Source organism: Bicyclus anynana, chromosome 9, assembly GCF_947172395.1.
Source record: "Bicyclus anynana chromosome 9, ilBicAnyn1.1, whole genome shotgun sequence".
In the NCBI taxonomy this organism is placed as follows: domain Eukaryota; kingdom Metazoa; phylum Arthropoda; class Insecta; order Lepidoptera; family Nymphalidae; genus Bicyclus; species Bicyclus anynana.
In genome coordinates, this window is record NC_069091.1 from 630,680 (window position 1) to 655,989 (window position 25,310).

The 25,310-nt window shown below is 35.8% G+C and overlaps 2 protein-coding genes across 2 annotated transcripts in view; both read left to right on the plus strand.

The window, feature by feature from the left end:
- The first annotated feature begins 292 nt into the window (after positions 1 to 292).
- On the plus strand, positions 293 to 2,416 carry LOC112048839 (peroxiredoxin-5, mitochondrial). Its single transcript, XM_024086517.2, has 3 exons — positions 293 to 464; positions 533 to 799; positions 2,072 to 2,416. Exons 1-3 carry the CDS (start codon positions 360 to 362, stop codon positions 2,267 to 2,269), a joined length of 570 nt encoding a protein of 189 aa, XP_023942285.1. The 5' UTR covers positions 293 to 359; the 3' UTR covers positions 2,270 to 2,416.
- Positions 2,417 to 4,123: 1,707 nt separating this feature from the next.
- Positions 4,124 to 25,310, plus strand: part of LOC112048821 (apoptosis-resistant E3 ubiquitin protein ligase 1) — a 64,524-nt gene continuing 43,337 nt past the window's right edge. Inside the window, exon 1 of the mRNA XM_052883456.1 lies at positions 4,124 to 4,414. Within this exon, the coding sequence (XP_052739416.1) occupies positions 4,249 to 4,414 (166 nt within the window). The 5' untranslated portion in view covers positions 4,124 to 4,248. The remainder of the gene's footprint in view (positions 4,415 to 25,310) is intronic.

A 25,310-nucleotide genomic window follows, 5' to 3' on the forward strand; every position in this document is an offset into this window, starting at 1 on the left:
TTTTTTATTTTCTTTAAGCAAGTTTAAAAAAATATTCAGTAAACGTACAAAATTAAACTATTTTGCGTAAGCCAGTTTAAAAAATATAGACAAATACCCAGAGTATTTGTCTATATTTTTTAAACTACTAGCGTGGATGAATTTTATTCTCTGTCTCATAGAGGAATTATTGAGCTTCTATGTTGTCTACTGCAACAAACAGGCATAATTAAAAAATATGTTTATATGTCTGCGGTAATTTAATATTTTATCTATGGTGATTTCTATCATTAACAAATTAATAATTAGGTTATTTGTCTGTGATTGCAGTCAAAAAGACATCGGTGTATCGGTAAAAAAAATAACAAAAAGTCATACAAATGTTTCACACGACTGCGTCAATTATTCGAGGTGTTTCAGCATTTGCGAAACAAACAACTAAGCGGGCAGTTCACACGACGTTTTACGCAATGGCTCCAGTCAAGGTAAGAATTGATATCGAGTAAAAATTGAAATTACATAACAATAGCTAACAAGATTTATGATATCCAAGGTTGGGGACAAGTTACCGGCGGTCGATCTGTTCGAAGATTCGCCGGCTAATAAAGTGAATGTATGCGAGCTGACGAATGGCAAGAAAGTCGTACTTTTTGCTGTACCAGGCGCCTTCACTCCCGGATGTTCGAAGACTCATCTGCCGGGATACGTGCAAAACGCTGATAAGTTGAAGTCTGAAGGAGTCTCCGAGATCGTTTGCGTGTCTGTGAATGACCCCTATGTGATGGCTGCGTGGGGGGCACAGCATAATACTAAAGGAAAGGTAATATAAATAATTAGCAATACTTATGTTCTAAGAGTAAGAAACGAAAAAAATTAACTAATTCAAAAATTAGAATACAAAGGGAAATGTAACTATTATGTGCTGCCATTAATGCATGGGTAAGAAATAAAAAATAAAGTGATAAAAACTGATGCAAAAAATTCATAAAATATCTTATAAGCATTTCAAGGTTGTATATTGTTTGAAATGTTGTATTGAGTATTTAGAATGTTCACAAATCAACTTAACATTCCTTTAAATATTTAGATAGATCCCACAGGAACTGGAATGATGTGATGTATATCTATCTGTATCTGCATTTTAATATAAAATATTATAAGAATTGGCACAGTTCTTAGCATTATTTATTTCCATTGTGTAGTAAAAATATTTAAACAAATATATACTCATTTTATATAATTTAACATAGTTTACTTAATAATATATTCCTGCTAAGGTTAGACAGTTTTCCTATCATTATATTTCTGGTAAATTGTTGCCAACTGTAAATTTATTTACACTTAAACCTCGCTAAAATAAAAACAGTTGATAAGCAAAGTTTCCAATTGGAGAGTATTGATTGCCCTCTAACCTTTCCGAGCTTGATAACATGTACATAAATTATGAACCACAAACTACATTAGCTTATGTAAGGTAAATCATGTCACTTCAATCAGAATTGTATTTCTGTGTTTTGTTGATATTATTGATTTAATAATAGTTAGTTAATTTAAATTGGTATTTGGAATGAGCATACAATCTACAAGTAATAAAAGTTAACCATTATAAAACAGCTGTATAATGATATCTAAATTCTAAACTAAACTCTGAAGGACATTACAATAGCTATTATATTGTAATGTTCAATTGTTTAGTATTTATTTTAGTTTATATGTAAGAGCAAAAAAGTTACAATAAAAACTACCACAGTCATGTATTGAGGAAAATATAAAAAACTAAATTGAATAGATATACAAATATTATCATAATTATTTAATATTAAACATACCAGCATAGTGACTATGCTTATTAGTTTTTCATATATTATACTAGCAGACACACCGCAGTTTCACCCGTTTATTTCCTCCTGTTCCCATGGGACTATATTCAGTTACTCGCTGATAATGTAACTTTAGATTAGTGAAAGTTTAGTGGTTAAGGTGACTGCCTTTTTTTTGCTCGAATTTGGCAAAAAATACTGACCAAACACACTGTTTAGCAACAGCAAAAGGAAGTACTTCACAAGTAACATTTTAATTTCTCATTCTCCAGGTTCGCATGCTTGCAGACCCCAGTGGAAATTTCATCAAGGCGTTAGATCTCGGCACAAATCTGCCGCCACTTGGAGGGTTCCGTTCAAAAAGGTTTTCCATGGTCATCAATGACAGTACAGTTGAGGAGCTGAATGTTGAACCAGACGGAACTGGCCTGTCCTGTTCACTCGCTGACAAACTTAAGTTGAAGAAATAAACTCTTCCATAGTTTATAAATCTCATATCTCATTTAAAATGTGATTCCCACGCCTAGCTTTACGCAGATCTTAGACTATCTAAGCACCCCCTTGTGATATGCTTGTATGGAATTTTAAAATTAATACTTTAATTTTTTGATGTTCAAGTTTTGTTTCATTTAATAGCCACAACCTTCACGCCGAAAAGCGTAGTCTAGCAAACGACACAGTTGGTTTCACACCTTATTCAGTTCAAGGAAGACAAAAGTTAATTACCATGAGTTCAATTTTAAATCTCGATTTGCACTTGTTATATGGGTACAATTAAAAAGCTAATGGCCGGCGTACACCAGACGAGGTGCAGCGATGCGACATTGAAATAGAGATAAAAATTCCTATGAATGCCACCACGTTTGGGAATTGATTTTTGTGCTAATCTATTTTATTGAGATTAACAGCTATGTATCTCGTCGGCTTATTGGGCCAGTCCTATTAAAATATTTAAACTGCACGTCCTTGCCAATCTTCTACTCCAATTTGCGTATGCGCAGGTGTAATAGCCCCGATGGGATGTTGTTTGTTACGCACTCCAGTATAATGTAATAAGATGGTAGTAAGCTCCTGAGTAAGTATGTTCCTTGGTAGTAAGCTCCCGAGTAAATTATGTTGCTTGGTAGTAAGTATGCATTGGTTGCATGCATAGAGTACATTGAATATAGGTTGCATGCATTATGCATTTACCATAAAATGAGGTATGTCTAGTAGAGGTGAGGCGTATATACTGGAGCAGGTCTTAACACTAGGTTTGTTGGAAGACGTATGGCGTACGAGTACGGAGCAGGGACTTATACACGTATTAAGCGTATTTAGAAGTACCGAGTACCGAGGAGCGCAAGACGTCAACAGAGTGCGAGTCTAATACTCGCAAATACTCTAACGGTCCAACCAATACGGGACGTTCAGAGACGCGTTCGATTAGTAATGTGTGAGTGAGAGACTTCTATCAATGCCGAAAGAAAATAGACTTTGTTGTCTAGACATAAGACCGGTTTTTCAACGCAATAAACACTTCATACTCCAACAGACAAAACATCGCGAGACGCGTTCGTTTAAGAATGTGTGAGTGACGTCCCATTGCCGATGAAAAATTGTCTTTACTTTATCAAACATAAGACCGATTTTTTAACGCAGTATACACTTAATACTCTTAATACTCCAATATTTGGAGTCCCTGATTTTAATCCTTATTTTAAAAACATAATGTTTATTTGTTTTAGTATGATTATTTATCCGCTAAAGTAACAAGTTAATGTAACCCGACAGTATCATGAGGTAATATTAAAAGAAATAACTAAATAATAAAATTAAATTGAAATTTTGAAATTAATGACTGAAATATTTTTGTTTGCAATTTTTTTTTTTCTTTTTTTTGTGGATTACAAAAACCAAAAATAGTTGAAGAAACCAATTGAAAAAAACAAAATAAAAAGACAAAAATGATTATCTGTTACCCGGGATCGAACTCAGGATTCAATTTTTATGTACCTTGCGTACATACCACTAGTCCAAATGACTACGTAAAACTCGTTTGAAATTAATGTACGCTTAGTATCATATAATATGACGTAAAATCGCTGGCCACTGAGTATTTAGGAGTACGTATCTATTCTATAGGTCCTAATGGCTCGTACTTCTAAATACTCGTGGAGCTAGTCTTTGGAGCGCGTCTCTCGGCGTACTCGTACTCGTAACACAGTACGCGTTTTAGCGAGTACGACTCACCTCTAATGTCTAGCTAGCCGGGCTCATGCTGCAATATTTTTAAATATCTGTGGTGACGTTACAGTTGTCATTGCCAATGTCATTTGTCGATGTCAATTGTCATTTTTCTCAATGTCAAACGATCGGAGATGGGAAGGAATTGGGATGGAGTTTATAATTCCCTCAGCAATATTTATTTTTCAATAAACCTTCGTTATTATGACTAAAACTCCCAAATATGTTCAAGCAAATACAATACTGTGCCACAGTGTTTCTTTTTTTCACATTTTTTTATATAACCAGATTAGTTTTAAGTGAAATATTCGAAGATGAAAGTAGACAAGTCGATGAGTGGTTGGAGCAGAATGATCTCGGCGATTATAAAAAGATGTTCAAAGACCTCGGTGAGTGACCTTTATTATCTAGATTGTAGAGAAAAGAACTCTCTTTAGTACAGAAGGTTTGAAGTTACCGTTTAATTTGATCTGAATAATCTTGTCACAAATCATTGGCTTCTTTTGAGGAGGTCATAGTCATACTAGACATTTCAGGCATTTGTAGTTTTCAGCCTATTGGTCCACTATAGGGCAAGGCCTTCCTCCTAATAATAAAAGAGTATAATTAAGGATGTAGTGGTTAAAACCATTACACTGCTCGATTGCAGGTATTGGTGATAACCTCTTGTAAATAGAAAAGCTCAATATTTCAGTCCAACCCAGAACCTTGTCTAATGCCATATCTGCTAATCAATGGACTAATGAGGTAGTCAAATGAGAATTTACAGTATTAGGTATTATCTTTATTTAATTCTCTAAAGCTCAATGTGGACCTATGTGCTTGCAATGGAACAGACTTATTTTTCTGATTGTATAAGTGCTGTAGGTTCCTTAATTGGACCTCAGCTGTGCCACTCAGGGTTTAGGCGAGCGCAGAAGCACTAATGAGTCCCGAAGGCAGAAGCAGAATAGATGGGTGGAACAACACTCTAAGGGCGTCTCTGTGACTCGGTTGGCTGGTTCTTCTTTACAGTGGCCCTAAAACAACAAAAAACGAAAACTAGTGAGTTGAAAATAAATTTAAGAAACTGTATTGAAATAATTAAATACATTGAAATTTATAATAATATATAATAACAACATTGATTGAGTTTCACAGATAATCTTAATTGGTTAAATCATGTCTGGTGATAGGCTGAGGCTGCAATTGAGTTTAAGCAAAGATATATAACCTAATGATTTAACATTCAAGTATGATCCAAACAAACCAATCAGGGTTTGAATAAACCAAACTATCCTACAGTGCATTGTCACACTCACTTTGCTTGTCAAGGCACTTGTTATTAAATAAAATATATTTAGTATTAAATTTGTTAGATTGTATGGATGTGATCTTAATTTTTATTAAAACATCAATATTATTAGAAGTACTGTTATACAAGTAGTGTTATACAAGTATATATTTTCTTATCTTAAACATTCAATAAATCATATTATATCACAAGAAGAGTAATTATGCTGTATTATTTACTCAAGTTTTTATTTATGTCACTGATCTTATAAAGGTTGATAATTTATAATTTGTAATGGACTATTAAGGATAAGAAAGGGGCAATAGCACAACAATGTTGTCTTACTAGACACTTATTAGGCAAAATCTAGTACAAATATATGCCTCTTCATAGTATGCAATAATCTTGGCCTTGTTTGTTTGGCCATTTCTTCTCATAGATGTGTGCTCTCTTTTACAGCAGTGGTAGTTTATCTTGATTTTCCATATAGGTAATGAGGACCATTGAATAAAATATTTTAACTTCTTATTAATAAAATCTGCTGTAGGCTTTAAATCTAATTTCAAATCTGCAAGTCCATTTTTAGTGACCAATAAAAGTCTACAGTATGTTTTGAAAAAAATATTAAGTAAAAGTCATGTCTTTTTAGACAGATATTCTGGTATTTATACTAAATGAAAAGCTAGAAGTGGATACAACAAAATTAATACTCTAAACTCTCTCTTGGTTTGATTGCACCCCCTTAACTATAGTGCTAAATGAGGTTTTTTTATGATCTCTTATAGCCATTTATTTTATTTATTATTTATTTTTAATTGATATTTATACAATACAAAAGCTAAATCAAAATATGGTCATTTGTAAAAAGAGGAATTCAATAAGTACAATTAATAAATAAGTTTACCTAGATGTGATAGACTAGTAATTTGTATACACACAATAATTCTCAAATTTGTTTATTTAACTCGTACCTTTCTCAATTACCAGGTCTAATGGGTTTTTATTAAAATTTCCTCCAAAAGAAATCTTAAATAAAATATTGTTGCTATAATCGGATTTGAATAGTCAAATATAGGATGAGTTCCCACACTCGAGCTCGGCGACGTCCCCTGACGTCAGTTTATCACCCACCACCCCCCAAACAGAACGAGGGTGGAACGAGAAACCTCCTACCACCCTGTGGTCTACACCCGCACAGCACCGCTCAGTCGCGCCGCGGACGTCGTACCGCGAGCACGTGCGAACTCGACACATATCCTTACACATCATTGAATATGTCAGCATTTCCTTTTCATGTGACAAAAACTTTACCCCTATTCTAGTATTGAATGTTTTTTATCTAAATTCCACTTAATTTACATATTTATTACACAATTCTCGTTATAAAAGTGTTGGGTTCTGTCATAACCATTGATTGCGGATTTCCTTTGACACTTTCGCTAGTGGTAAAAGTTTTCGGTAACAAATATGTGGCAATTCGAGGATTCGGAGATATGCTCTATAGGCATGATACACCCTTCCCACAGCCGACACTCGGGGCTGTCTTTGTTATCGGGGATGTCGACGTTTTCAGGTAATTTGTGCATGTTATTTATTTACATTTCAGTTTATTTTATAAAGAACTCCAAAAAACAGAGCGTCCATGCCGAAACTGTTTTTCCGAGATTATTCGGAAATGTTTGAATGAATATACTATTGGCGAAGGAAGTTTTATTAGGGAATACATACTTACTTTTATTTACGTCCGAATTACGGTTTTAGGTAGAAGTGCTATTTTCTAGACAAGCCGGTGAAGAAGCGCTAATTTAGTCACTATGTTCTGTGCTCGTGAACTTCATACTTAACCCTTAAATGCATCATGATGCAGCCTACATAATGCATTCAAGGGTTACCGTCCGTCACACCGACCTTATACGTAAGATTTTGTCGATATTTATTTGGTTTTTAAACAACCCCAAGCAAATAAAGCAAAAAAAAAAATACAACTGGAAAGGACCGTTTTTACAGAACAAGTTTTTACATATCTATAAAAATCAAGTAGACGTAAAAATATTTTCTTATAAATTATTCGGAAGGATTATTTTTAATCCCACAAAACTTTGGATAAAACCACATCGCGTAGACTGTACTGTACTAAGTGTGATTCTGTCCCGAAACACAAAAGTTGCAAAAAATATCGAATAAAGTATTTTTGGAACTGTATCTTGGATAGAACTACATCTTGTGCATTGTGCTAAATACGTCTGAAGCACTAATTGAGTTTCAGCTCAAGCTTCGAGCGCGCCAGCAACGAGCGCGGAGTGCGGAGAACCCTCTGAACGAGAGGCCTTCGTTATGCCGAACGCAAATAGACTCAGTGACGTCCGCACTCATAAACTTGTGTGGTGTCTCACATTGCATCCGCAAGCATAGGTGCAATCGATCAACAACAATAATAAAAAAAATCATTTAAAAAAAATTCGTACTGGTAAATCAACGTATAGCAATGCCGAGATAGCCCAGTGGATATGACCTCTGCCTCCGATTCCGGAGGGTATTGGTTCGAATCCGGTCCGGGCCATGCACCTTTCAGTTGTGTGCATTTTAAGAAATTAAATATCACGTGTCTCTAACGGTGAAAGAAAACATCGTGAGGAAACCTGCATACCAGATTAATTTCTCAGAAAAGTTTCTTAATTCTCTATGTGTGTAAAGTCTGCCAATTCGCATTGGGCCAGCGTGGTGGACTATCGCCATAACCCCTGTCATTCTGAGAGGAGACTCGAGCTTAGCAGTGAGCCGAATATCGGTTTAAAAAAACACTAAATCTAAGGAACTGAGGAAGATAGGATTTTGATTTACTGTTTTTAAAAAAACACCGAATCAAAATCATATCTTCCTCAGTTCCTCATCATTGTAGAGTCGTTAAGTCCAGATGAATCTAAGGATGCCCGCACTCTACAATGTTGTCAATATTATTGACAATATGCAGATCAAGGTTGACTAAAGTCGTACCACGACGTTATTCATATCCCGAACATAATATGACTTTACTAGCGGACGCCCGTTACTTCGTCTGCATAACACAAAATAGTTCCTTAAATCGCTTTAAAATCGCCTTAAACGAACGTAACTACGCGAAGATCACTGACAATCTGTCAGGGTGGGTTACAAGCATGTTGCTTTATAAAAATTCTTAATTTAAATTTCAAAATTGTGACATGTCCTTTCAGCCCTTGAGTAGTCGCAGCGCAAAGGAGAAAAAAACTTACAGATACACATACAGTACACATTTTTTTTGGAAAATATAGAAAGATCTTAGCTGACGGCTGCTATTTCGTCGTTCGTTTCAGATTGAGATTCTTTAGTTCTTTTTAAGAAAACCCGATACTCCAGTTCACATTTATTTTCTCGTCCATTAGTAACTAAAGCATAACTTTATAAAGATACTAGCGGACGCCCGCGTAAAAATCGATGTCAACTTTCAACCCCTATTTCACATTATATTTTGCAAGTTTTATAACTTATACCTAATAAATAGTCCACTAATCATTTTACATTTACAAATGTACCTAGAAAAATTAAGGTTTTTCCGTACAAATTTTCTACCCCTATTTCACCCTTTTCTGATTTTGTTATCATTCTCCGTATTGTTGTCTCAAATCGTCTTAAGTATCATTTGATTCATTCTGTAGTTTCAGTTTTGATGCCCAGTCAAAAAAAGGCAGACAGACAGACAAAAAATACAAAATAGGCTTCCGTATCGATCCCCTACCTCTACCCTACTCCTACTTCTACCCTACCCGTACCCTACCCCTACCCTACCAGTACCCTACCAGTACCCTATCCTACCCTAGCCGTAATCTTCCCCTTTCCCTACCCCTAGGATAGTGCTAGGATAAGGGTAGGGTACGGATAGGCCCTACCCTACCCCTGCCAAACCACTATCCTACCTCTATTCAACCCCTATCATACCCTTATCCCTTCCCTACACCTATCCTACCCTTACCCTACCCCTATCCTACGCCTATCTCTACCCAACACCTACACCTACCGCCCCTACACCTCCCGCCCCTACACTATCTCTACCCTACACCTACTCTCAGCGAAATCGGTCCCCTATCCTACCCCTACCCTACCCCTTCCCTACACCTATTCTACGCTTACCCTACCCCTATCTTACCCCTACCTCTCCCAACCCCTACACCTCCCGCCCTTACACTATCTCTACTCTACACCTACCCTTAGCAAAATTGGTCCAGCCCCTTATGCGTCATGCGATGACCAAGGGAAATAGGGACTTCTATGCTAATAGGCAAATAATAATAAATAATATAAAAAGGTAAAGTTTGTGTTGTAGAGGGTAATCTCTGCATCTACTGGACCGAATTGGATAATTCTTTTACCAATAGTAAGCTACGTTATTTGCGAGTGTCATAGGCTATGTATGATCCCCATATTCACGCGGAAACGGCAACTACGTAATTGAAACCGCGGGGCGTCATGTAGCGGCATTTCTGCGTAATTTAGAAATTTTGTATTATCTCCGAAACTATATAACTAATTAACATACTGTAAAGGGCAAATCTTATCTATATAATATCCTTGTGATAATTAAATAATTTATTTTAATAAGGATTAAAGTTTAGTTGTATAAATAATGACATAAACCTAAGTATATAAAATTAATAATTTTAAAAACACAAAAGGTACTATATCTCCTAATATATAGAAGATAGATATATAGTATTGTGGACTTTTTTGTAGAACTTTTAAAAATACATATAGTCTCAATACATTAATTTCAATTTTACACAATAGTTAAGGCAGCGCATGCGAATAAGTCTGTTTAAGAGGATTTTCGGTCCGACCTGTATGACAAAAACTGTGATAACTCTGCTAATATATGTATATGATACCAATATAAAATATAAAAAGTAAAGAGATCAAGTCCTAGAGTCTAACACTCCAAATATTCTAGACGCGGCTATCCTAAGTGATAACGTAAAGTACCAAAACAATGGTAACGTGTAACTTTAAAAGGTTATCTAGAAAGCGAATTTTACCGCAAAGCAACGCTTTCTGTCAGAGTGCAGAGCTTAAAAAGTGGCTGGAACATTGCCAGCTGGCTAATTGCGATATACCTTACTGGGTAACCTCTATTGTGTGACCACATACCACTGGTAACTTGACCACGATTGGCCGCTTGACGTCTGCTCTTGTCCCGATACAGCAAGAATCTATATAATATTAAGGAATAAATGATTTATTTTGCTATTATCCACGAAAAACTGACGAATGCAAGCGATGACACTAAAATCCAACAGAAAATCTTATGCATACCCTTCACACCATTGCATCCTCAGGAATATTATCCTGATGTGTACCTACGATGTTCAATTTCGAACTTGCAATTTATTATACATATCGATATCGATAACTGATTTTTTTCCCATTTAGTCAGCCAGTCTGTCAGTAGGTGAGGGTCAAATCTTAGAAGTTAAACTAGAATTATGACCTCATTACTGGAATTTGGTATGGGCAATTGGGTATCTTCTAGCACTATACAATACATACCACCATTGAGCTGGTCTGATTATATAAATCGGAAGTTTGCTACAGCAAACTCGAACTAAACAACATAAACCCATGTTTAGATTATTTTGTTTTGGTTGACGCTAGTCTACATCATCATTAACAGTTTATATGAAGCAACGTGGTGAGTCTAAGCTCCCAATCTCAGAGAGGAAGGTCAGGACCTGTAGCCATGTGGCACGTCGATTATTATCTTTCTACAATCGCAAACGCTTCGAAAATTAAAAAATGACATTGTTATCGACATGTCACGTGATCACAGTTATCGGTCTGATATGCCATTTTTATACATTTTGCGTTTGTAGAAAGAGACTAGACGTGTCATATGGCTACCGGCCCTGGCCTCCCTCTCTAAAGGAGACGGGATTAGGAGCTTAGACTCACCACGTTGCTTCAATGCTGGTTGGCGGACCTAAAAATATTAATTCATTCCCGTTATAAATATAAACTCTTTCTTTCGAATCTGCTCATGCCAATGTTTTTGTCAATTAATTTAACCGGACCGTGTATTAGTTTTTTTCTGAATGAAAGACATACCATTCCTTTCTCGACAAAATTTCATGAATTTCGGATGACTAGTCACAGAGTGAGAAAATGTTACAAAAAATCATTCACCTTTTTGTTATAAGTTATAGGGTAGTATTTTTGCTTGAAAAACAACATGGTTAACATTCAAAATAATTATTTTTATATTCGCAAGTAGCTAAGTCACGATATACTCGTCGCCCACCCATAAATATTATGTACTAACGATCTCTAGATCTTATCGTCGTATATTGCACGAAACAGAGCGTCTTATAAAAAACATACTTAGCTGAACATACATTGAAATTTTAATTTTTATGGATGTTTAAAAATTCATAAAAATTTCAATTTGTGTTTATTTTTTTGTGAGAAATAAAAATATTACCTTAAGCGATTTCTTAAGCCTGGATCTTTTTGGAGTACCTAAAGCTAAGTTCTTTTTAGGTACTACCGCCACACTAATTTGCCTTATATGTGCATTATGTTATAGGCAATGTATAATTCAGGTATTCTATACAATGCCTAGTCAATGTTTAAAATACCTGGTTCGTTTTGGCAGTGTATAAAATATTATGAATATTATTTCTCATGACATAAATTATCTAGGTAATGTATAAATTCCTATAAATATAATAATAATAATAATAATAATAATAAGCCCTTTATTCCGAATATACAAGTTGAGTAATACACATTTAAATTATATTATGTCGAGTAATTCGGAGTGCCTGTTGGCATAGGCCTCCTCCAGTCTTTTCCACTCCGTTCTATTTTGTGCTACCCTCCTCCAGTGGTTACCTGCAGTTAATTTGATATCGTCTACCCATCTCGTTGACTGACGTCCCCTGCTCCGTTTACCGTTTCTAGGGTACCAGTCAGCCACGGTTGTGCTCCACTTGCCTTGCTTATCTCGAATCATGTGACCGGTCCATCGCCACTTTAATTGGTCGATTCGAGATAGGATATCGACTACTTGTGTTTTCTCTCTGATATAACTGCTTTTGATTTTATCCTGCTTTTTTATACCTGACATGCTTCTTTCCATGGCTTTTTGGCAGCGTTCTAGCTTTTCTCTGTGGAGTTTAGTGAGTGCCCATGTTTCACATCCGTATGTAATAACTGGCAGTATACAGGTGTTAAAAGCTTTCCTTTTTATTGTCATGCTTAGCTCGTTACATTTCATGATTTCTTTTAGTGACCAGTACTTCTTCCAGCCGTTTGCTATTCTTCTGTTAACTTCTTTAGTTGTTTGTTCTTCATGGGAGATAACTTGTCCTAGGTAAATATATTCCTTCACATATTCCAATGGGTGGTTATTTATTTGCATAGGTATTTGAATCGAGTTAGTAAGCAATTTTGTTTTATCCATGTTCATTGAAAGGCCCACTTTTGTGCTTTCATTGTTAAGTGATTTTATCATTTTTTCAAGGTGTGTGGGATCCTCTTCAAACAAGATTATATCGTCTGCAAATCTAAGATGATTTAATTTAACACCATTTATATTTATGCCGAAGCTATCCCAGTTCAGCTTGCGGAAGATACTCTCTAAAACAGCTGAAAATAGTTTCGGTGATAAGGGGTCTCCTTGTCTTAGTCCTCTCAAAATTTTGAACTTTTTGCCTAGAGTTTCTAGCTGAATCCTAGCTTCGCTACTTGAGTAAATGTTTCTCAGGATTTTTATATATTTTGAGGGTACCCCCTGTTGTTCCAGGCTCTTCCATATAGCTGTGTGAAGGACACTGTCAAAGGCTTTAGAGTAATCAATGAATGCCAAATATAGGTGTTTGTTGTATTCATTGTATTTCTCTACTATTTGTTTTACAGTAAAAATGTGGTCCAAGGTCGAGTAGTTTTGTCTAAAGCCAGCTTGTTCTCGAGGTTGGTTATCATCAAGATTTTTGCTTATTCTTTCTAGAATGACTTTTGAAAATACCTTGTAAATATTAGAGAGCAGGCTTATGGGTCTATAGTTTCCTATATCCTCTTTTAGTCCTTTCTTGTAAATAAGGATGATATGGGATGTTTTCCACTGAACAGGAATTTTGCCGGATTCAATAATGTCGTTAAATATTGAAGTCAGTATGGGTAGCAGTTCTTCAATTGTACCTTTTAAGAGCTCATTCATAATTTTATCTGGGCCTGGAGCTTTCTCCAACTTCTGGCTTTGAATAGCCTTTTCTATTTCGCTGGGGAGTACTTTTGGCTCAGGTTCTTCACTTGTATAGGTTTGGAGTTTTTCTTGGATATTATCAACATCATTGTCTTGATTAGAGAACAAGTGCTGGTAAAATTTCGTGGCAATTTCGTTTATACTCTTTCTGACAGTAAAGACAGTCTCTTTTTTGTTAAGTTTTGGTATCCATTCTTTACTTAATTCTCTCAGTTCCTTAAGTGCCTTCTTTACACCTCCTGTTCTTGCTATATGCTTTTCCAATGTTTGCATCCTCTTTTTTTTCCTTTCCTTCCTAATATTTTTCCTGATTTCCTTACTTAGTGAGGTGATGAGTACTAACTTTTCTTTCTTCGGGTAGTTTGAAAGCAAGTGCTTTCTTTTCTCTATAAGTTGGATAGTTTTTTCTGTTAGTTTGTATTTGTTATCCTTTACCTTCCTAGTTTTGACGAGAGTTAGTTGTTTTTCTAGTTTTCCATATTTGGCAAGGACATCAGTGTTTTTATCTTCCCTTTTTAGTTCTATCTTTGTTTCTCTTAGAGACTTAATAATTTCGTTTGAGATTTCGTTGGTGTTCTGTTCTATTTTATGTATATCTACGTATTTTCTAGATCTAGATGTTCTTAGTGGTTCTAATCTTAGGGAGCTTCTTACCATACGATGGTTTGTATGGAAGTTGAATTTGGATAGTATTGACGTATCAGTAAAGGCTTTCGGATAGTTAGTTGTTATGAAGTCGATCTCATTTTTATATCTGCCGTCAGGCGATACCCAAGTCCACTTTTTCGCTATTTTCTTCTTGAAGATACTATTAAGAACTATTAAGTTATGCTCCAGAAGTAGTTCGACAAGCAATACACCATTTGGGCTCCTTTTCCCATATCCAAAATTTCCCAGGACAAATTCTTCCTTATTTTGTCTTTCTCCAACTTGAGCGTTGAAGTCACCCATTAATATAATGTGATTGTGTGAGTACTTTGTTAACGTTTGTGTTAGTTCTTCATAGAAGAACTTGGTTTCTCATTTTTTATCTTGTTCTGTTGGGGCATATATTTGTATTATTGACCATAGTTTGTGATATCCTGGTATATTAATGTTCAACACAGCTAACCTATCTGAAATCCCCAAGAGTTCTTTGATGTGTTGTTTCATTTTTTGTTTAATCAAGAAACCTACGCCTCTTTGGCCAGCAATTTCACCTTTGTGGAATAGTATGTAATTTTCGCGCTCCTGAATTTTTTCTCCGAGTCTTCGTACCTCACTTATACCCAGGATATCCCAATTTATATCTTCTAGAGCTGTTTCTAATTCATACAGGCTTTCTTCTGTTCTAAGGGTTAGTGCGTTTAGTGTAGCAATCTTAAAGGTATTGTTTCTTTTTACTAGAGGGTAATGGTCTTCTTCCCCCACGGTGACCAACCGGCTTGGGGTGCATTTTTTCAAGTTTAGTGGGTTTGATAAAGTTGTGGTTTGTGAGTTGGTTTGATTCCAGTTGCCGGCGGTCATTGAGAGTTTTTTGGATTCTCAGAGAGTGGGTTTGGTGTTTTTTTATTCATATAGTTTAGTATATTAGGTTTTGTATTGGCTGTTATGTTTACTTTCTTGTGGGTTGAAGATTTCGGTGAATCTGATTCCTCCCTTTTCCTTTTATCTCTGGATGTGTTTGTCGGTTTCTTTATTATAATTCTATCATATTTCAAAAAAGCTACATTCCCCTTCTTCCTTTCTTCTTCCACTTGGAGCTGTAACTGCTTCCGTTTTTCCAGTACTTCTTTAGGAAAGTCTTCTTTAACATAAATTCCTGCGGGGAATTTGCTTTTATTTTTTAGTATGAAGTGTTTTTTCCATGTGGACGTGATGGTCACTACGACAGGCCGATTTGTATTGGTGTCGTTCTTCCCAATTCTATATATGTTACTTATTTCGTTGCTTTCGAGGTGCGTTCCTGTTTCAATCACCGTTTCCTTAATATGGTCCACCAACTCTGCTTCTGACTTGCCCGTTTCTTCTATCCCAAAAAAGACGAGATTATATTTTCTTTTCTCTTTTTCTATTATACTTATTTTCTGTTCTAACGAGGATACTTTAGCTTTAAGTTGAGTATTTTCCTCCGTTATTGTTTTTAATCTGTCGTCTAACGCTTCCATAATATTACTTTTTACTGCATCAGTAATGATGCTTGTTTGTTTTTGTAGTTCGAGTTTCATCAAATTAAACAGAGTCGACATTTCTTCTGACATTTTTGTAGACATATTTTCAAACCAATATAAAAACGTGAAAATGTATGTTGATAAAAACCAAAAAAAAATTCTTCTTAAATTGATTGATTGATCTTATGTTATTGAAGCAGTAACAAAACGTTTATTACATGCCGCCAATACGTGAAAAGAAACGTTTAACTTTCTTTGTTAGGTTGGTAGCACGTTCGAGTGACAACTCTTGCGCAGCTATCTTCGTGTTTGTTTACAGTTTCGGATGTATGTACGTACGGTTGCTGGATGACTTGATATCTTGATGATATCTTGTTACAGTGTGCGTTTTGAGGCGTATTTTCTTGTTTCGTACTTGTGTTTCACGTTGGTGATGTGATTGTAGCTTCCCAAAAACAGTGTTTGTTGCGATTTTCCAAGTTATTGAATTAATTTACACGAGAGATTCGACTAAACGTCTGGTGCCGTAGACAACCGGAACCGGAAATCCTCCTATAAATATATATTCCTATAAATATAAATTATATAAATTACCTACTGCGCTACCGGCAATGTGCAAAATAAATAGGTTTTGGTAATTTTACGATTCACATGTAGCGCAGAGCAATCGTCATCTTCTCAGTTGTGCTCATCATTCATACAGGTATTGAGGCATCAGGTATTATATAGAATACCTAGGAAATGTATAAAATTAATAGAATTTTATGTATTGCCTACAGTTTTAGGTATTTTATACATTGCCTAGGCATTGAATAGAATGCCGAATAATACAGAGAGCCGGTAACGCATATATTTCCTTTTATGCTAGAACAAAATTCACGAAACGGTTTCTTGGGTTTTTTAACGAAATGCTTAGTTTTATGGTTTCCTAACAATCGCCATTTATGAAAAGCGATTCTACATTTTAGTGAAGCTATTTAATACACTACCACACTGCACATAAGTAATTAATATGTATGTCACATCATGCTTGAACACTATGAAATTTTTAAAACGTCTAAAACAAAACTTTGGCCGTGCTGTAGTAGGTTGCATAACGGTTATTAAAATTCGGGTGTGTTTTCATATTATATACGTAATAGAGACACCAAGCTTTTTAACAGTATATTAAAATTATCCCCATTTTATCTAATCTCATGCAAGATGCGAGCGATAAAAATGAGCAAAAGAAAGTAATTTTGGTAAAGCCTCTCTCCTCAGAGGAGACGTGATATGGAGCTTACACTGACCACGCTGTTCCAATGTGGGTTGGTGGGCTAGGCGGTTAAGTTGTTTAACGGCCACTATCAGATGTTAATGATAATGATGGGGCCGATGGCTAAACGTGCTCTCCGATGCAGGGGTCTGTAGCCGTGTCTACTTCCCAATTCGGGGCTCAGAATTTTTTACAGTTTTTTTTACTTGTTTATTTTATAACTAAAGTTTAATAAAGGAGTAGACCAAGTAAGTTAAGGGATCAGATAACGTTATATTTCAGGAGATTGGTTAGTAACTTGCCGGTTGTCGGGTTCAAAGGCCGCCTGGTCAGTTGATGTTGTTCTTTGTTCGGCCCCCTACCTGGTTGCCGGGCTGACCCCGCGGCCGGTCGGCGGCACACTTCCGCGCCCCACTTGCCGCAACAAGTGTGCATCGATCCCGACCCCGCATGACCCCCGATGACGGCAAACGCTCCCTCAAAGGATCAAATCATCTCATTGTCTGTATTGGTATACAAAACTGATGACGCCCGCGTTGCCGTGGTATGACATGTCGCTGTAGCTTCAGATAAAACTATTTGTGGTAACAATCATTTATGCGTTGCCATTTTGTCCGCCCTCAGACCTCCTTAATCCGGCCCTATCGCAAAATCCCTTCTTAGCGAATACCAACTAAGTATACCCTACCAAATTTCATCGTTGTTCGTCAAACGGTTTTTGAGATTTCGTAATGATTTCGCATTTATATATTAAGATTGTAAAGTTTTTAACTAGCTTTGTAATTTTTGGAACTACTGATACGATTTAAAATAGTACAAATAAAAAAAACCTGGCTTTAAGAAAAGAACGGTCACTATTAATTAAAAAAGTAAACACTTACTGTTCTTTACTTGAAAATTCCAGGGAAAAATATGAAAATGAAACACAAAGTTTACAGCATGAACTAAATCAGATGGAAAATACCTTGCAGGAAATAACTGCTAAATATGAGTTGTCTCAAAGTCAGATCCATGATCAAATCATAGCGGCTGAAGAGTTGTTAGCCTTAGGTACATACAATATGGCCCGTTTTGAGTCATTAAGTAACAAATGCCAATGTTCAAATCAGGTACCTTCGGTTACTCAGGACTGTAGTGTTTTATCTAATTCTGGATATATTGACTTGAGCCATAATGAGCAATGTAATAATAATGTTGTTCCAATTCCTTCAATCTCAGATAATAATTTAAGTTCACAAAGTTTTAATTTGCCAAAAAAGGCTCAAAAAAAGACTCTAATAATTTCTGATAAGTTAGGTAAGGATTTTGGTTCCATTATGAGCCAATACCTAAACCATTCAGTGACTAACAAATGTTTTCCAGGGGCTAGTTTTAATTATTTAATAAATAGCATAAGTACTGAAAATGTAGTTGGTTACTCAAATGTAATTTTGATGTTAGGGAACAGTTTGAAAATTAAAAGGCATCAAATCATAAAATGTGTTGAAAAGCTTTTGGTATTACATAGTAGAACCAAATGTGAATTTACATTATGTGGATTTCCATACTTTAAGTCAAGTGCTAAAGAAAATAAGCATATCCATAATTTGAATCTATTGTTATACAACTTGACATACCATCACAGCGATGCAATTTTTTATTTTGACATGAATAAGTTTACCTCATCTTATTCGTTGACTAAAGATAATTTATATCTGCCAAAAAAATGTAAGCAGCATGTTGCGTCCCTGTTGGCTTACAACTTAAATAAGTCAGTTACAAATGTTGTAACGCAGTCTATTGACACTAATTCGACTTGTAAAAATAGTTCTTCTGTTTCTATTGACCAGAGTACGAGTGATAGTACTGTCTCAAATGTTAATTTTTATATAAACGATCCAGTTACAAGTAGTGTAACTCAGTCTATTGACATCTCTACAAACTGTAGTAATAGTACAAATATTTCTATATATGACTGCAGTACCAATCCTAGTACTGTTTCAATTAAAAATTCTTTAAACTAGAAAATATGACAACGGAGGTGCACTGTAACTTTAACATTGTACACCAAAATATACAGAGCATCAACGGCAAGGAATTAGAAGTTGAACTATTTGTACAGAAATTCAATATACACATCTTATGTATTACGGAACACTGGCTCACAAAGTCACAACTATCAGTACTTGATATTAAAAATTTTTCATTGTCAAGTGTATTCTCCAGAAGGGCTGGACATGGTGGCTCTTTAATACTTTTACTTAATAACCTAAAATACAAGGATAGAAAAGACATAGTTAGTCTTTCTGTGGAATGCATTGTTGAACTATCTTGTGTGGAGTTGGAACGAATTGTTATAGTATGCGTGTACCGACCCCCTCCTGCTGACTTTGATCAATTTGAAGAGGTAATGGAGGATGTAATGAGACGTTTGTGCACATCTTCCAAACAAATACTGATTTGTGGCGATTTTAATGTTGATATTCTAACAGAAAACTCAAAGTCTGTTAGATTTCTTAACTTATTCAAATGTTTTGATTTGACTCATGCTTTTAATGAACCTACTAGGATAACGGCTACTTCAGGGACATGTCTGGATAATATATTTTACAATTGTATGATTGAAAAAAAGATGATAATAAATAAATTAGGCTCTGATCACAGTGGTCAAATAATAACTATTTTAAACAATAAATCCAATAGCAACCAATGGTTCAAGTATAGGCCGATAACTGAAGGTAAATTAGAGCGATTTAAAAGCATAATTTCTTCAAAAATTCCAAGTCTTTCATTTGAAAATAGTCACCCAGACAGGCTATTTGGTACGCTGTTCAAGACAATAGACAAAGAGTTTTGTAAAATTTTTAACTTTAAACGTATTAATGTTACTCAAAAATTAAAGTTTAGCGAATGGGCTACTGTAGGCATTTACAAAAGTAGAGACAGATTGTACGAGTTGTACGAGGAGAAACAGTATAATCAAACGCGAACATATTTAGAACATGTAAAAAACTATTCAAAAATTTTCAAACGTGTTTGTATTCTTGCAAAATCATTACACATCAAAGATAGAATAATAAAATCTGAAAACAAGGTACAAACAACCTGGAACATAATTAATAAAGAATCAGGCAATATTAGACCACGTGATATGAGTTTTGAATTAATTGTCAATGATAAAAAGATAAACACCGATAACGAGGTTGTTAATGCCTTTGAAGACTTTTTCCAGAATGTTCCTATCTTGTTAACAGATTCACTGGACTCTTCTGCTACGGAAGCCCAGAGGATATTAAGAGGCCATGTTAAAGAGTGCAACGTTCTTTTTGAATTTCATCATATAACTGTATCAGACATTAAAAAAACTTTTAAACTGTTAAAATTAAAAAGAACTGGAGACATGTGGGGCATGTCAGTGAAAGTAATATCTAACATCATTGATGTCATTGCTCCCCACTTAGCTATTATTTTTAATGAATGCGTGGATTTGGGTATCTTTCCGAACCTAATGAAACATGGCAAACTGTTACCACTTTTTAAATCAGGTGACAAAACTGATGTTAATAATTATAGACCAATTACAATACTGCCAACACTTAGTAAGGTTTTTGAAAAAATCATTTTAAATCAACTTTTAAGTCATTTTAATTTAAATAATTTATTTCACCCTGAACAGTATGGTTTTACTAAAGGTCGCAGTACAACTGATGCAGGTGCTAAACTTTTAAAACATATATATGATGCATGGGAAAATGCTAAGAATGCTATTGGTGTATTTTGTGATTTGTCCAAAGCATTCGATTGTGTTGACCATAACATTCTTTTACTTAAGTTAAGCCACTATGGCATAAAAAGTGTTGCACTCGATCTCATCGCCTCTTATCTTAGTGATAGAACACAAAAGGTATGCATAAATGATTCAAAGTCTCGCGGTTTTTCTAACACAATGGGCGTCCCACAGGGTTCAATTCTGGGTCCTTTTCTATTCCTAGTGTACATAAACGATTTACCACACCATGTTAGCGGCATCTGTGAGATAGTACTGTTTGCTGACGACACATCCCTAATTTTTAAGAGTGACAGAAGTAAAGATAATTCCGACGATGTAAACCGTGCCATATCGCATGTGTCGCATTGGTTCACTGTTAACAACTTACTTTTAAATGCAAAGAAAACTAAATGTATTGAGTTTTCATTACCAAATGTTATAAAATTAGATAAGTCTATAATGATCAATGGTGAAACACTAGAAATAGAGAATTCCACAGTTTTCCTGGGAGTGACCTTGGATTCTAAACTTCAGTGGGGTGCTCATATAGAAAAACTGTCAGGTAAACTCAGCTCAGCTGCTTTTGCAGTGAGAAAAATAAGACAGTTTACTGATGTTGATACAGCTAGACTTGTTTATTTTGCGTACTTTCACAGCGTAATGTCTTACGGTATTTTGTTGTGGGGCAAGGCTGCTGATATACATTCTATATTTGTACTTCAAAAAAGAGCAATTCGAGCAATATATCAACTAAAATCACGCGAGTCCCTTCGTCAAAAGTTTAAAGAAATAGGCATTTTAACAGTAGCCTGTCAGTATATATATAACAGTATAGTTTATGTGAGACAAAATATTAATTTGTACAAACGAAAAGGAGATCTAAACCCACGTCTTACTAGACACGGGCATAAGTTAGTTATTTCTGCATATCGTCTCCAAAGAGTTAAAAAATCTTTTGTGGGTTTGGGTGTACTCTTCTATAACAAGATCCCCAAGACTGTGATGGACTTGCCAATGCACAACTTTAAGCAATGTGTTAAAAAACATTTACTTAGTCAAGGTTACTACACTATTGATGAGTTCCTTAACGACAAAGGTGCTTGGAGGCCATTGGATCAGCTTCCACCTTCACACAGGAAATAAAACTATAAGAAATTGTAATTTAATTGTTATCAAATGTAAATTGTAATACTGTATGACTTTTTCAAAAGAGCAACTGTTGAGTTTCTTGCCGGTATCTTCTCAGCAGAACCTGCCTTCCGAACCGGTGGTAGAATCTTTACAAATAGTCATCTGACGTGTCAAAAGTGCTTGTAAACTGAGCCTACTTGAAATAAATGAATTTTGAATTTTGAATTTTTTGAATAAAAAATACTTTCACCAGTAGAATGCTTCGTTATCGGGGATAGGGGTAGGGTAGGGATATGGTAGGGGTAGGGTAGGAGAACAGTAGGAGAGTAGGGTAGGGGTAGGGAAGAGGTGCACATAAGTCAAAGCGAAACTTGACCGGGTTCACTAGTGGTTACATATTCCTACATTTAAATAATTTTATTAAGACTAAAAAATACCCTGAGAAATGCATTTATAGTTTACACTGTTTCTAATAAATAGTAGGGGACTAAATAGAAAGAAATGCGAATTTCTAAAGTGCAAAATGCGAATTTTCAAAGTGGATGTTATTAAGTTACAGTGTTTTGTCATGGTACGGCAGCGCGACTTAATCAGCGCGAAAATCAATGTAAGCTTCCACCACAGCCACGCCACGACCCTATGCTTTGAGGCGAACGGGGTACATAGCAAAACATATATCGCAGTGGAGCCGTGATAGCCCGGTGAATTTGACTGCTGCTTAATAGGTACTCATTGCTCGTTAATAGGTCATCATCAATGTTAACAATCCATATTGGGCTCACTGTTATTCACGAGACTACTTTCAGAATGGGAGGGGTTAGACTAATAGTGCACCACGCTAATGCGGATTGGCAGACTTCACACACGTAGAGAATTAAGAAAATTCTCAAGTATGCATTTTTCTGACGATGCCTTCCTTCACACGTGATATTCAATTTATTCTAAAGGCAGAGGTCATATACAGTGGGCTATCACGGCTCCATTAAAATACTTGGTGATGTCTGAATAAATTAGACGCCTACTGAATATTACCTTATGCTATGTATCCCGTTCGGCTCAAAGACTCAAAATCAATAGGTATCTGACCCAATTCTTACGTCGAGCTCAGAGATGAATTCATTTATTCTATTTTAACTACCTGGCTACAGCTGACATGAAGATTTATGATTTAGTATAGTATAGTTTAGATATACTTTTTATTCTGTTTATGTTTATAATTATTAAGAAGAGCTTTTTTGTTTAGAAGAAAAGGAATGGAAGAATTTTATTATTTTCTCACGCCGGTAGTAAAAGGAGCTCCTATACCACAAGTATCAGGCTCTTTTCGGAGTTTTTCTCTGGCACGATAGACCCGGCACGGTGAATCCATGGAATGATAAGATATTCAATTCATTTACATTAATTACTCTGTGGTTACATACATGTTATGAAAGGTAACGTAAAGGGTAACCAAATATTTTGAATGGCCTCAATAATTTTAGTAAGTAGTCAGTAAAGTAAAGGTCTAATTGTAAAAGCAAAAGGCTCGACCTCTATCACAAACTTATCTTCGTTCGTCCGTTGAAGTACTACCACCATCACTGTTCACCAGCACTGTGTTCTGGCCTAAAATGTACATAGTTGACGTAGGCCAGCGCGTTGTAGAACGCACTTTGACATTATGTCAAGGCTTGGCAGGCTTTTAGGCATGTGTTTTTGTCTCAAAGCCTTTCTTGTCGCCTTTCATAATAGAGCCAGGCCTACCTACTTCTAGGAAGATCCACCATGCTGCTCATCATTATCAACCCATATTCGGCTCACTGCTGAGCTCGAGTCTCCTCTCAGAATGAGAGGGGTTAGGCCAATAGTCCACCACGCTGGCCCAATGCGGATTGGCAGACTTCACACACGCAGAGAATTAAGAAAATTCTCTGGTATGCAGGTTTCCTCACGATGTTTTCCTTCACCGATTGAGACATGTGATATTTAATTTCTTAAAATGCACACTCATGCTGCTCTATCAACTCTAAATGTAAAATATTTATTTAATCAGTTTCGAAGACATTTTTATAGCTTTTTAAAGTAAGCGTAATCTCGTAAGCGTGGCTACTTTTATGTTCAGTTTAGGAAAACGTTTAGCTCGGAAAGTTTAGCTAGTTGATCTAGTTTCCGTGCTACGAGCTACGAGTAGGTAGTGGGCTAGTTGTCAAGCTGCCAGCGCCCGCGGCAGCAGATATCTGCATAGCAGCAACTGCTGATAAACACTCCGCCACTCCGCCCGACGGAATGTCATCATTCATTGTGTTTGTGTGCAGCGGTTTTAATCATTTTGCCATGTTTAATACAAAAAATATCCACACTTTCATACTAAGGTATATGATAAATGCGAACAACAACATACAAAAATATATTCCTTCCTCGAAACCTTATTTCGAAACTGGAAGAAGGTATTTTTGATTTTGTTTGATTTTATCCCAGTTAAGTACTACATCTATACTAATCTATACTAATATTATAAAGAGGTAAAGTTTGTAAGTTTGTAAGTTTGTAACAATTTTTTGAAATGGGGTAATCTTCGGAACTACTGGACCGATTTTAAAAATTCTTTCACCAGTAGAATGCTACGTTATCAGGGAGTGCTATAGGCTATATTTTATATTTCTATCATATATAACTACTGCGTTATCGCGGGTTTTCTCTTACAGGTCGGACCGAAAAACTTACTTATTCGCATGCGCTGCCTCAACCATTGCGTATAACTGAAATAAATGTATGGAGGCTTTTTGAACCCTTAAAAGTTCTACAAAAAAGTCCGCGACACCATATATCTATCTTTTATATTTTAGCAGATATAGTACCTTTAGTACTTTAATAAATTATTTTAATTTTAAACTAAGGTTTACGTCATTATTTACACAACTAAACTTAAATCCTTATCAAAATAAATGATTTAATAATCACAAGGATATTATAGAGGATATATATAAGATTTGCCCTTTACAGTATGTTAATTAGTTATATAGTTTCGGAGATAATACAAAATTTCTGAAAGTCGCAGAAATGCCGCTATATGACGCCCCGCGGTTTCAATTACGTGGTTCCCGTTCCCGTATGAATATGGGGACCAAACATAGCCTATGACACTCGCAAATAATGTAGCTTTCTATTGGTGAAAGAATTTTCCAAATCGGTCCAGTAGATCCAGAGATTACCCCCGACAACCACACAAACTTTACCTCATTATAGTATTAGCATAGAAGTCGCTAGGGAAATTATAGTCTTTTGGTCATTGCACCACGCACAAAAGGCTGGACCAATTTTGCTGAGGGTAGGGATAGGATAGAGGTAGGGAAGGGGTAGGATAGAGGTAGGGTAGGGGTAATTTAGGGAAAGTGTAGGGTAGGGTAGGGTAGGGTACGGATAAGGTAGGGGTAGTGTAGGGTAGGGGCAAGGTAGAGGTAGGGGAAGGATATGGAACGT

Coding starts and splice junctions, on each gene's coding strand:
- LOC112048839 (XM_024086517.2), top strand. CDS start 360: ATGTTTCACACGACTGCGTCAATTATTCGAGGTGTTTCAGCATTTGCG. Junction 465..532: donor ACGCAATGGCTCCAGTCAAG/GTAAGAATTGAT, acceptor ATGATATCCAAG/GTTGGGGACAAGTTACCGGC. Junction 800..2,071: donor AGCATAATACTAAAGGAAAG/GTAATATAAATA, acceptor CTCATTCTCCAG/GTTCGCATGCTTGCAGACCC.